We start from the raw sequence: 13,063 nt of genomic DNA, 5'->3' as shown, positions 1-13,063 counted from the left end.
GTTCTTGGCATATGCTTATCTGTAATTTCAGACAAGCTCATCTGGCACTATAGTTAGATAATGCAGACTTTCTCTTTCTTCCCCTATAAAGCATGAGTGTATTAATATTTATCGTTATACAAAACGTACGTACATTGATTCATTCAACAAATATTTCACGAGAGCCCACTATGGCTAAGGCACCATGCTGGGCCCTGGAAGGTCTTTGATTCACACTTCTGTGGGGTTAATTGAGCTCTGGGTTTTTTATTTCTTTAAAGAAGCTTTTGTGAAACTTTGTGCCCAGATTGGAAATATTTACTGGCAAAGCTGCACTTCATTCTACCTCTCCCTGACCATTGCCCTCGTCTCGGCAGACAGAATTGTCAAGGAGTATGGGATTTGGCAGAATTTTCTATTTCCATGACGGTCTTACCTTGAAAACGTAATGGCATTTTATCATTTAGGTGCTGCGTTGGTGCCGTTTGCACAGATGTGTTAGCGTTGCACTGATTCTGTTCTTAAATTAGTTTTGACTTGCAAGAATCACGGGCTTCTGAGGAATCGTTCACTGATACATCCCGCCTAGTCAGTCCGGTTCTGGGTCATTAGCACTTGAAGCCTAATTAGAGATTCACTCCTTACATGTGCAGGATGTGTACAGCGTTTGTAACCCTGTCCGTAAGTTTAATTACAGAGTGAAGTTGCAGAGGTGTGGCAAAGACTTGTGAATACTCGGATTAACTTAATATTTTTATTTGCTTTTTAGAGTTCCTGGGCTGAGAAGGAGAGTACATTAAAAAGATCAGAGAAGGTAACGTGATTGTGTACCCTGAGCTTCACGCGTTTTCTGCTCAGTGTCTGCTGCACGTCCTAATCATGCCTCTTTTTTAGCTCAGGTAACCGTGGTCCTAATCCCTCTTGACAGCTAAACGGTGTTATTACGGTTGCAAAGACACCTTCCAAGAAGGGTGTGGGTGATGGATTCCAAGTGTAAAAAGAAACACTTGATCAGACAGTCATTTCAGATCACTGAGTTTATTGAACTGAGGGGAAGTTTCTAAGCCAAAGTGTCCCAGTTGGCTATCAAATTTCTCTCATTTAAAAAAAAGGCGGGGGGGACTTCCCTGGTGGTCCAGTAGTTAAGAATCCGCCCTCTGATGCAGGGCACATGGGTTCGATCCCTGGTCAGGGAACTAAGATCCCACATGCCGCGGGGCAGCTAAGCCCGCGTGTGTCGCAGCTACTGAGCATGCGGGCCACAGCCAGAGAGAAGCCCGTGCACCTCAGCAGAGGATCTCGCGTGCCGCAAAAGGATCCCGAATACCTCAACTAAGACCGACACAGCCAAAAATTAAATAAATAAATAAATATTTTTTTAAAAAAAATTCCCCTAGCTCTCAAAGTCCATATCAGGTAAGGAGAGGGAAGAAGAAAATTGGCATAAGCTGTAGCACACATTGAAAGCATGCATGGCTGTGCTTACATGACCGGAGAGTGTGGCCATTACCAAACAGAACTTGCAGTGATCGGTGGTGAGTGGTGGCTTGACTGCTCTAGTCTGGGATTGACAAACTTTTCTGGTAAAGGGCCAGAGAGTAAATACTTTTAGCTTTGCAGGCCACACGTGGTCTGTCTCAAACACCCAGCTCTGCCGCTGTCACGCAAGGCAGCTTCTGGCAATATGTAAACACCTGGGCCAGGGCTGTTTTCTGTAAAACTGTTTCTAAAAAGAGATGGCAGTGGGCTGCATTGGGCCCACGGTCCATGGTTTTAGGACTACTAATCTGAACTTTTCATTATCCTCAAGGAATCATGGGAGAACAAACAAAGACACTAAAAACTGAAAGAAAAAAAAGTGTATATATTGTATCCTTATTTGAGTTTTTGTTTGACTAAAACTGGCAGGTTTGATGCCCTCTAGCTTGGCAGTAGACAGGTGCTGGGCCTCGGGCCTGTAGAAGCTGCCTGTCCACACACGGTAGCCTGCGGGGGCCACATCGCAGTGTAGACCGCCACCCCAGCTGTGATTCCCACCCCAGCTGTCGGAGCCGGGCCGCCTGCCCGTGTGGACATTGCCCAGATCTTGTTATGGGGAAGCGGGGCTGACAACACATTCTTACTGCTTGGGGCTCCTTTCTCTGGATTTCACGCAGAGCCCTTGCTACCCTTCCCCTGTATCACCTTCACCTCATTCAGCAGTACAGCTGACTTCTCATTGCGTCTTAGTTCCACTTACCTGGAACCACACACCTTGTCCCCGGAATTAGATTCTGGCACCCCAGTCTGCTTGATGGAATGTCCAAGCCACTCCCTGGCCTCAAGGAGCCCCTTGCAGACCCTCAGAGAGAACCGCTTGTCTCTCACCACGGTGACTCCTGTTGTGTCCACGTCCTGGCTGAGCAGCTGATTCAGAGCCGACCACCTGCCAGACACTGATGGCGCCTCCCTCCCACCCCCTAGATGGCTTCTAGTTAACAGAGTTCATACAATGTAACACTTGAGGAGTAATGACCTGGGTCCACTCACAGTCACTGATGGTGCCGGTGTTTTCCCAGAGAGACAAGGAGCTCCTGAAGGCCGTGTTCCTCCTGGTTTACCATGACTGCGCGCTCCCCCTCCTCCACTCCGCGCTCCTGCCCCCGTTCAGGTGGGCAGAGGAGGAGACCGAGGCCGCCCGATGGAAGTTCATCGCCGACTTCCTCAAGCAAAACCAAGAAAACGAGGGCGCCCTCCAGGCTCTGCTGTCGCCAGCGGGGCTCCATGAACCTTTCGACATTTCGGAGCAGACCTATGACTTCTTGGGTGAAATAAGAAAGAATGCGGCCTGACAGCCGGTGCCCCTTGAACCTCCCACTTCCCGCTGAATCTGATAGACCCTCCGTGACAACCTGCATCGCGTGACAAAACCAGAAGTAACTGTCCCAGCATAACTTAGGCTTTGTTCTTTTTTGTTCAGGCCACATTCTGTAAGAAATATTTATCCGGTAATTTGGATATGTGTTAATACAATGAAGTAAATTTTTGTAAGGAACGCTATTATATCTAAATTTAAAGAGAATTTTTTTTCAAAAACCAACTAACAAATTTTTGTTTTGTTTTTCTTTTTTATTGAGTATAGTTGATTTACCATATTATGAAAGTTTCAGGTGTACAATGTAGTGATTAACAATTTTTTTTTTTAATATTTATTTATTTATTTGGTTGCACCGGGTCTTAGTTGCGGCACGCATGTGGGATCTAGTTCCCCAGCCAGGGATTGAACCCAGGCCCCCTGCATTGGGAGCATGGAGTCTTAACCACTGTGCCACCAGGGAAGTCCCGTGATTAACAATTTTTAAAGGTTATACTGCATTTAAAGTTATTAATACTGGCTATATTCCCTGTGTTGTACAATATATCCTTGTAGCTTACTTTTTTTATACTTAATAGTTGTGCTTCTTAATCCCCTACCCCTATCTTGCCTCTCCCCACTGGCAACCACTAGTTTGTTCTCTATATCTATGAGTCTGTTTCTTTTTTTTTATTGAAGTATAGTTGATTTACAACGTTGTGTTAATTTCTTCTGTATAGCAAAGTGACTCAGTTATACATATATATACACTCTTTTTTATATTCTTTTCCATTATGGCTTATCATAGGATATTGGCTATAGTTTGCTCTGCTATGCAGTAGGACCTTGTTGTCCGTCCATTCTGTACGTAATACCAAGTAACAAATTTAAGTTAACTCTATCTATAGATTTGTATGAAAGCAAGATTTTATCAAAAGCTAAATTTATGACTATTCAAGAAAGTGAAAATATAATCCACAGAATAGGAGAAGATATTTGCAAATGATATATCTGATAAGAGTCTAGGACCCAGAATATATTAAATACATGATTTTGCTAATAAACTTTGTGTTGTGAAATATAGGGGAAATCAGAGTAATCTATTTGAGAAAGTTGTGTTATTAATCACTGAATTCAGTCTAATATTTGAATGTGGTTTATTCTAATTAGATACAAAAACAGAATCTAGTTTTACCTTTTCAAGTCCACATAATTGGTGCTCTGAGGAAGAAAATAAAACAAAACGAAAAAACACCTCCAGGCTTTGGGGACTAAGTTAACCCACCCCTGTGTGAAAGAAGAAAGATTTTGTTGCATTTCAAATAAAACCTGTGACTGCCAGTAAATTGTCCCAAGCCTTCACTGTTAATGACAACAGTACAGCTGGCATTTGTTGAGTACCTGCCGCGTATGTTCTCATTTACTAGGTTAGCGCTCACAGCTGCTCTAGGAGGCCAGCACTGGTTTCTTCCTGTATTACTACCGCTGAAGAAACAGGCCAGGCAGATTCGATAATTTTCCCAAAGTCAGAGCTAGTAAGTGGCACAGCTAATGTACCTCGTAGAGACACCACGTGTAATCTAGAGCCTAAGACATCCCCCTCATCACTGCAAACATTTAAGAACTGCATGTGAAAATAAAATATGAGAAGGCTATTGGAAGAAAAAGACAATCGAATAAGAGTTTAACCTGAACTATCAGAGCACCACCTGAGGAACTTTTTTTGACAGCATGCTTCCTTACAGGAGGCATCTACTTTGAGAGATCCATTGTATTATGAAACTCCTGGGCTACACCTTAGTCAGCTTCCGCTAAACCCTTAACCGAAACTCAACGTGGGCCTTCATCTCAGAACTTAACATGGTATGAAAGGGCTCCCAGCCACAAATGTCATGAGAGAACATGGCCTTGGAGAAGAGATTTCACTACGTCCCCACCCCACCCCCCAGACCCCACCCCATGCCCTCCGTGACGTGTGGGAAAAGCCATCATGACAAGCTGCCTGTCCCCTTCCCAGGGCGGTGCCTCTCTCCCTCTGGGACCATGGCCGTCCACAGCTCCTGCTGCAGGAGAGGGGTTCCCGCCTGTGTAAAGGGAGGTGGCGAGCGTGTGTACAGAGATTTCCCCGTTCTGTCAGAGTTGTCTCATCTTAGGTCCCTGCTGTCTCGTTTGAGAGAACATGAAACCATATCACTCCCCACTGCAAAGGTCATTTTTCTGTAGACTCTTTAACTCCTAGCTGCCACCTTTTACTTTTTCTAATCATTTAGCTTATTCTTAGCATCAAGCCAGAGGTGGGGCATTCTGAGCGAAAGAAAATATTGCTGGTGAATTCCTTTCAGTGAATGCACGGCGTGGAGCGAGGGAGCTTTCCTTAGAGGGTGTCTTCACAGACCGTCTTCTGTGTTCATTTGAAACGTGTCGTGCTTGACGAATGCGGCCAACTTCCGGGTTTCTGACAGGTAAGCAAAACACGGAGACAGGAGAGAAAACAGTTTGGGTCATGCTCTGGCCCAAAAGGAAGGCGCGGAGGCAGTTGGTCCGCACGGAGCAGGCTGTTCCGCAGGGGTGAGCGTGTCTCTGCCATCGAGAGGCTGAAGTTCCCTCCTCAGTCAGTGGAGGCGTTTTTTTTTTTTTTTTTCAAAACAATGAAACCTCTCTGGCTTTTTAATGCCACCTTTTAGCTTCCAAAACAGGAAGAGGTTGTCAGGGAGCCAGAAACATCCTGGAAATGAGTCCTTGGGGGTCCGCGTGTCAAGGAGCATGACTTGGCAATACAGCGACTTAACCGTGAACTGAAGTGGGGGAGCAGCGAGAGGGCAACAAGTACGGGGTGCCTCCCCGTGAAGGGGGGGGGGAGGGTCCCCACATCAGAATAATGGGTCAGGGCAGGGGGACCTTCCTCGGCAATCCAGTGGTTAAGACTTCGCCTTCGGGCTTCCCTGGTGGCGCAGTGGTTGAGAGTCCGCCTGCCGATGCGGCGGACGCGGGTTCGTGCCCCGGTCTGGGAGGATCCCACATGCCGCGGAGCGGCTGGGCCCGTGAGCCATGGCCGCTGGGCCTGCGCGTCCGGAGCCTGTGCTCTGCAACGGGAGAGGCCACAACAGTGAGAGGCCCGCCTAGCACACACACGCACACAAAGTCTCCCACCGAGGGCTTCCCTGGTGGCGCAGTGGTTGAGAGTCCGCCTGCTGATTCAGGGGACGCGGGTTCGTGCCCCGGTCCGGGAAGATCCCACGTGCCGCGGAGCAGCTGGGCCCGTGACCCACGGCCGCTGAGCCTGCGCGTCCGGAGCCTGTGCTCCGCAACGGGAGAGGCCACAACAGTGAGAGGCCCGCGTACCTTAAAAAAAAAAAAAAAAAAAGACTTCGCCTTCCAGTGCAGGGGTTGTGGGTTCGATATCTGGTTGGGGAGCTAAGATCCCACATGCCTCGCGGCCAAAAAACCAAAGCATAAAGCAGAAGCAATATTGTAACAAATTCAATAGAGAATTTTAAAATGGTCCACATCAAAACAAAATCTTTAAAAAAAAGAGAAAAGAACCATTGTGGAGGGTGGGGGTATTGGCCCACTCCCTCCACCTCCAGCCTCATACAATGGCTTAAGCATCACATCCATCAGATCCGCTGGAGGTGGAAAATGTTGCAGTTCCCTGGCCTGGGGGTCCGATCTGGATGGCAAGGGACGGGGCGTGTACTACAGAGCAGGTACCACCTCAGTCGCCAGTGGTTTTATGGTCTAAGATTGAGGTCAGAACAACTCACAAGGGAGTGGTTGAAATGCATGATACCACATACAAACGGAGCAGGTTTGACTTGCCGACCCAGCAGCATCTGGGAAACCCCCAGGGACCAGGGAGGGTGCTGGAAGTGTCCTCTGCCAGCCCAGGGCTTTGTCAGTTTACAGTGTTACAGGACATCCTTTGTTGTGGACTTGCTCACTTCCTCTGGTGTGAAGCATTCCAAGTTGGGAGCTTTTCTCTGGGCGTGGAGGTGACCAGAGCTGGCTGTAACCTAGCTGCTTTGTGTTCTGCTTCCTGAAAACAGAGAATCTGAGACAGAACCCTACTGATTCAAGGCACCGTACATCTGAGGTTTATAATCGCCCATTCGTTTGTTCATTCGTTCATTACTTATTTGCTGAGCACCTACTATGCTCCAGGCACAGCATTCAGCTTGGAGGACCCGGTGGGAGCAGCCCTGATGAGATCCCTGTCCTGACTTACAATGCACGATGTGGACGTAATCACACATGAGAACCATGAAGAAGGGCACAGGCTGCTGGAAGGGCCTCTCGCTGTGTCTTTCCGTTGTTGTTGTGATATTTAAATTCCAGCCATCCCATGTCTGCGGAGTTAAGAGCCCTGCGGCGGGCACCAAGTAAGCGATCAGCACAGGTGGTCCTTCCTACCGCGCTCTCTCTCCCCAGACACCGCCATCCCACGTTGGGGACCAGCTGGCTTCCACTCAGTTTTTGGATGAATCCCTCACTCTCTGAACTCCCACCGTTTGCTGTCTGAAACTCAGGAATATGTGGATTTAATAACATGTGGATCCCTCAAGAGCCAGACTTGCTAGCGGAAATTCTGATATCTGAAGGCAGTAATAGAGTCATCCCATAGGTTTGGACGGGGAGGGGTGGGAGGAGTGACGAATGAATGGTGAGTGAAAGGCTGTGCCATGATGGGTAGGAACACGGACGCCTCGGAATTTATGTCTCAGTGGCTGACACTGAATGAGGGCTTGCAGGCGTGCGGGCAGAGTATAAAATGGAAATCAGAAATCATGGATGGAAAACAGCTTGAACTCGGGACTTTGGTTATATGGCCATTGGGTTGTCCATTTCTTATGCTCTGGAGACAGACTGGACCTTAACCTGCTCATTTGTATTTGACTTTGCCAACAAAGATTAACTTTGCCAAACTTTGCCCTTTCAAAGAGGCCACTTAGGGAGATAACAAAAAAAGGCTCCAAGCTTTCTGAGCCATTCTCCAGGGAGGTCTCTCTGGATGACCCATTCATTATCCCATGAGTCCGTCCTTTTTCCTGCCAGCTGTCCTTTGACCCTGAAGCATTCTGTGCCTGCCCAGACCCCAAGGACACTGGGAACCAGACTCGGTTCTTCCTGATGGCCACAAACAGCATTAACCGCAGCCTCCTCCCAAGCCTGGTCCTGTGGGTGTGTGCATTCTAACTCCCCCATTAGGGAGTCAGATTGATTTGTAGAGATAGTAGCTGCAATCCAGCTGTGTCTGAATGAGCAGGCCAGAGCCACTGAGACGTGAGTGTCCCTGCAGCGTGAAGGGGGAGGGCTGGGCTCCTCCTTCTACAGGGGGAAGCAAGTGCATGGACATCTGGTGCATTTGCTGTCCAATATCCGTAGACTTCTGGTAACTCCACCCCCCCTTCTCCTTCTGGAGGAGCCCCCCTCACTACACCACATCCTTTCATCCCTTTCATCCCAGCTCCAGGAGGGGCTATGATTGGCTCAAGAAGATCAGGATACGCCACTCCCCTGGTCACAGTGATTGGATTAAGAATGGGCCAATAGAGAGCAAACCCCAGAAGATTTACTCCAGCGCCCTCTCCTTCCCTGCCCAGTGTAGCAGGAGATGTGAGATCTGGAGCCACTGTGTATTGCAGCGATTTTACTACTGGGAAGTGAAAGCCTAGAACTGTGTGTACATGGGGGTAGCACTAAGTGAGGTTAAGAACAAAGCCAACAGTAGTGACAGCAACAGGCAGGCAGGGCTGACAAACAGGGGATCTTAGATCCTTGGTAGCATTGTTTGAGTCCCTGGATCAAGCCTCACCTGAAGCCAACATTCCCCCAACTTCTCACTTACCTGAGGTAATAAATTCCCTTGGTTGTTAGAGCCAGTTGGGATGGGTTCTTCTAACACGTGCAGTGGGAAGAATGGATACACTGTCCCTTCCCCAAGCATCTCTGGCTTTCTCCTGGCCTGCCCCTTATCTGTCAGGCAACCAATAAATCTTGTATGAAAAATGTATAAGGCGATTTATTGGTGGGGAGAGAGTTTGAGGAAGAAGAGACAAAAAAAAAAAAAAATAAGAGAAGCAGTTGTCTCCAAAGTCTTTCTGACAGAGAGAGTAGATTCAATCATTCGAAAACATTTATTGAGTGCTTACTGTGTGCCAGGCAATATTCAATACAAACAAAGTTACTGCTCCCCTGAAGCCAACATCTGAGGGAGGGCAGGGGCGGGAGACAAACAATATGCAATATGCAAATGAATCAATAAACAAAAATATGAGGTAGTGATAAGTGCTATACAGAGAATCAAAACAGGCTGGTAGAGTTTTGGTTCTGGTCAAATAGAGATGGATATTCTACCCTTTCCTCCCCACTGAATGCAACTAAAGCCATGGACAGGATGCATGGAACAGCTTTCTGAAGACTCTGAAAAATAAGTAGAAATGGGACTATTTGGGAAGGAAACCAGAATTGAAAATACTACCGAAGTGGTGGTGAGTTTCCCATTTTTTCCCTCCAGATTCTTCAGGCCTGGGCTCAGACAACATGAAACCTAGAACTGTGTACAGGATACAGACCAAAAACGTCTCTGAAAAAGCCTTCCATTTCTGGGCTTAGGAATGGGAAAGAGAGCCCGTATAGGTCAGAGAGAGTGTAGAAAACCCCTGTTTATTTGTGGAGTTTTTTCCATTCTTTCCTGCCCCCAGGCAATCTAGTGACAGTAGGGGTGACAATGGCAGTGGCAGCCAGACAGGTGACGAAACTCTAAGGAGGGGCACCCTTCTCTCTGACCGAAGGAACTGTGGTCCTAAGAGCATGGGGGGAAATCCTTCTTTCTCTCTCTTTCTCTCTGTAAAAATATCTTGTTCCTTTTTGTCACAGTAGAGCAGGGAAAGTAAAACCCTGGCTTTTTAGCCAGAGGACCAAGGTGAGGGTGGAGGGGTCAGGATCACCTGGGAAGTGGAAAGTGTGGGGGGATCATGGGGAGGAGGGAGCTAAAGAAAGTGATCCCATAAAGTAGTGTGTGAACCAAAACATTTCTTAAGTGCTGAAAGAAAAAACAAAACTGGCAACCCAGAATTCTATATTCTGCAACAATACCCTATAGGAATGAAGGTGGAATTAAGACATTCTCAGATGTAGGAAAACTAAGGGAATCTATCATCAACAGACTTGCTCTGAAAGAAATGCTAAATGAAATTCTTCAGGCAAAAGGGAAATGATACCAAAGGAAAGCTTGGAACATCAAGAATGAAGGAACAGCAACAGAAATGGTAAATATCTGGGTAAACAGATTAATTTTTTCTCTTAAGTTCTTTAAAATATGTATGATGGTTGAAAGCAAAAAACATAACATTGTCTGATGGGGTTTTCAATGTATGCATTTATAACATGAATGACAACTACAACTGAAAAGAAAAGAGTAAAGGGACCTATATGTTCTTCACTCCATCCCAAGTGGCAAAATACTCTTGAGTCAACTGGAAAGTTAAGTATGTATACTGTAAATCCTAGAGCAACTTCCAAACAAATAATACAAAGAGACATGGTAAAAAAACTCAATAGATGAATTCAGATGGAATACTAAAAATGTTTTTAAAATCCGAAAGAAGGCCCAAAAGATGAAACAAAGAAATGAAACACAGAGCAAACAAATAAAAAACAAAAAATGAAATGGTAGGCCAAAATCCAAATATATCAATAATTACACTAAATGTAAATAGTCTAAAAATACCAATTAAAGGCAGCAAATTGTTGGGAGTTCTCTAGTGGTCCAGTGGTCAGGACACAGCACTTTCACTGCCATGGCCGTGGGTTCAATCCCTGGTCTGGGGAACTAAGATCCCACAAGCTGTGTGGCACGGACAAAAAACAAACAAACAAAAGCAGCAAATTGCAGAACGGATTAAAAACAAAGGCCCAACTCTGTCATAACCACACACACACACACACACACCCCATTATAAATATAGTGATATAGGTAAGTTAGAAGTAAAAGAGTAGGAACATATATATCACGCAAACACCAAGTGTATTATAATAAACATGCAAACATCAATTATAAGCAACAATATTTGCATACATTGTTGGTGGGAGTATAAATGGTTTAACCACCTTGAAAAATAGCTTGACATTATCTAAAAACGCACACCACATGACCCACAATTCCATTCCTGAGATATTCCCAATAGAAATGCATACCTAGATGCCCTAAAAGATATGTTCTAGAATTTTCATAGCAGTGTTACTAATTAAGACCCCAAATTGAAATAACCCAAATGTTCATAAACAATAGAATGGATAAAGTGTAGAAGATTTATACAATGGAATACTGTGCAGCAGTGAGTAAACTACAGCAGCACAAAACGTGGATGAGTTTCCCAGGCATAATGTTGGGTGAAAGAAGCCAGATGCACAGAAATTCATTAAAAAAACAAGCAGAACTGACTGATAGGGTTAGACATCATGGGAGCAGACATCTGGAGAGAAGGGAGGGTTAAATGACTGGGTGGAGTCTGGCAACGTTCTATTTCTTGCTCTGGGTCGTGGTTTCATGGTCTGTATGTTTTGTGCATTTTTTCTGTAAGCATATTATACATCAACAAAAACAATTTTGAAATGGTTTTTAAAAATCAGAATGGAGGGACTTCCCTGGTGGCACAGTGGTTAAGAATCCACCTGCGAATGCAGGGGACACAGGTTCGAGCCCTGGTCTGGGGAGATCCCACATACCGCGGAGCAGCTAAGCCCGTGCGCCACAACTACTGAGCCTGAGCTCTAGAGCCTGAGAGCCACAATTACTGAGCCCGAGTGCCGCAACTACTGAAGCCCACACGCCTAGAGCCCGTGCTCTGCAACAAGAGAAGCCACCGCAGTGAGAAGCCCGCGCACTGCAATGAAGAGTAGCCCCCACTGGCCACAACTAGAGAAAGCCTGTGCGCAACAATGAAGACCCAATGCAGCCAAAAATAAATTAATTTTTTTTAAAAATCAGGATGGAAATATTAACAGAGGAGGTGCTGGTCTTACTATGGAAAGGAGAAGCAAAGAGAAGTGATTTCAGGATTAGAATTAGATGAACAACTACTTATAAAGCGTCTGCCGTTAGCCAGAACTGTCCCGGAAGTTTTCAAATAGACTATATCTCATTTAACTCGCCCCAACACACAAAGGAGAAAATGTGACGCGCAGCCTCACACCAGGCTCTGACCTTGTCTCACGGTGCATTCACACCTACAGCCCCAGCGAGGCATCCACTGGACTGGAAGGTGAAGATGTTCTCACAGCTCTAAACTTCTGTCCGTCCCGGCATCCCATTGCTGGTGGTGCATTATGAATCCTACAGCTTTCTTAAGAAGAGCCTCAGTAGAGTGTGCTATACTTCATTGCATATAATAAAACATGCCTTGGCTAAATGTAAAATGTTTAAAATATGCCAAATTTTTTACAGCCTTGTTTTGTCGCCTCTTCCCTTCTAAACATATGAATTGTCTCAGAAGGTAGAAGAGGCTCAGGCCCTGTGCAGGTTCTGGTATTAACTCTACTTCATAGATGAGAAATAAGCCTGAGAAAGGTTATTTTCCTTCTTGTTTTCCCTGAGCTGTTCCCATAGACTATGTGCCATGTTGTCGGTGGCTGAGTCCAAGGTATCCTACAGCCCAAGAGGGCGGCCACGGCTGACTTACAACAGTCCGGAGAGGGGGCAAGAGGTGAGATTCCTGGGGCAGCGTCTGCTGTGCTGGGCTCATCCTGCAAATGAGGTGGGGCTGGAAGGCAGGTGGGATCAGGGCCTCACTTCCCCGCTAGACCCCCACAGGCATGAAGGAGGGCGCGACCAGGCTGGCTTGACGTTTACTCCATGTGCCCTTTGCCTCTCTTTGCAGTGACTTTGCTTTGGGCTCATTTGTCCAAACTCCCCTGTCCCCTGGCTCTCACCCAGCTGTCTCCCAACCAGGCAAAGGCCCAGCGGGTTGCTACTCCGACTTGTGCCCGGGAGGGCTGGCCCTGGTTGTTCAGGAACTGGCCTCTTGTGGTGGACATATCCTGACCCCAGCACACAGAGCAGTCCTCCCACATCCCCTCCACTCCAGGGCTGAGGCCACGGAGGGCAGGGAGAATGGACCTCCAAACCCCGAGCATCTCCAGCAGATTTTGGGGCACCAGGCCTTCCTGCAGGGTGGCAGATTCTCAGATTGACAGGCAAAGGGCCCACATCTCCAGGCCCTTTCTTTAGAGCGAAAGGAGCCACTTGGTCGC

At 46.7% G+C, this 13,063-nt stretch overlaps 1 protein-coding gene across 9 annotated transcripts in view; it reads left to right on the top strand.

Annotated features, from left to right (window-relative positions):
- NPHP1 (nephrocystin 1) overlaps nucleotides 1–5,285 on the top strand; it is a 63,972-nt gene extending 58,687 nt beyond the window's left edge. For 8 of the 9 annotated variants that reach the window (XM_067007221.1, XM_067007220.1, XM_067007219.1 and 5 more), the window contains 2 exons: nucleotides 749–793; nucleotides 2,538–3,876. In XM_067007221.1, the coding sequence (XP_066863322.1) occupies nucleotides 749–793; nucleotides 2,538–2,810 (318 nt within the window). In that variant the 3' untranslated portion in view covers nucleotides 2,811–3,876. Of the gene's footprint in view, nucleotides 1–748; nucleotides 794–2,537; nucleotides 3,877–4,557; nucleotides 4,676–5,154 lie in introns of those variants that run through there. The other variant, XM_067007218.1, reaches the window with a different exon arrangement.
- Nucleotides 5,286–13,063: the final 7,778 nt, after the last annotated feature.

This window comes from Kogia breviceps, chromosome 11 (genome assembly GCF_026419965.1).
Source record: "Kogia breviceps isolate mKogBre1 chromosome 11, mKogBre1 haplotype 1, whole genome shotgun sequence".
NCBI classification, from domain to species: domain Eukaryota; kingdom Metazoa; phylum Chordata; class Mammalia; order Artiodactyla; family Physeteridae; genus Kogia; species Kogia breviceps.
Note: the sequence above shows the minus strand (reverse complement) of the source record. Positions and strands in the feature narration are given on the sequence as shown.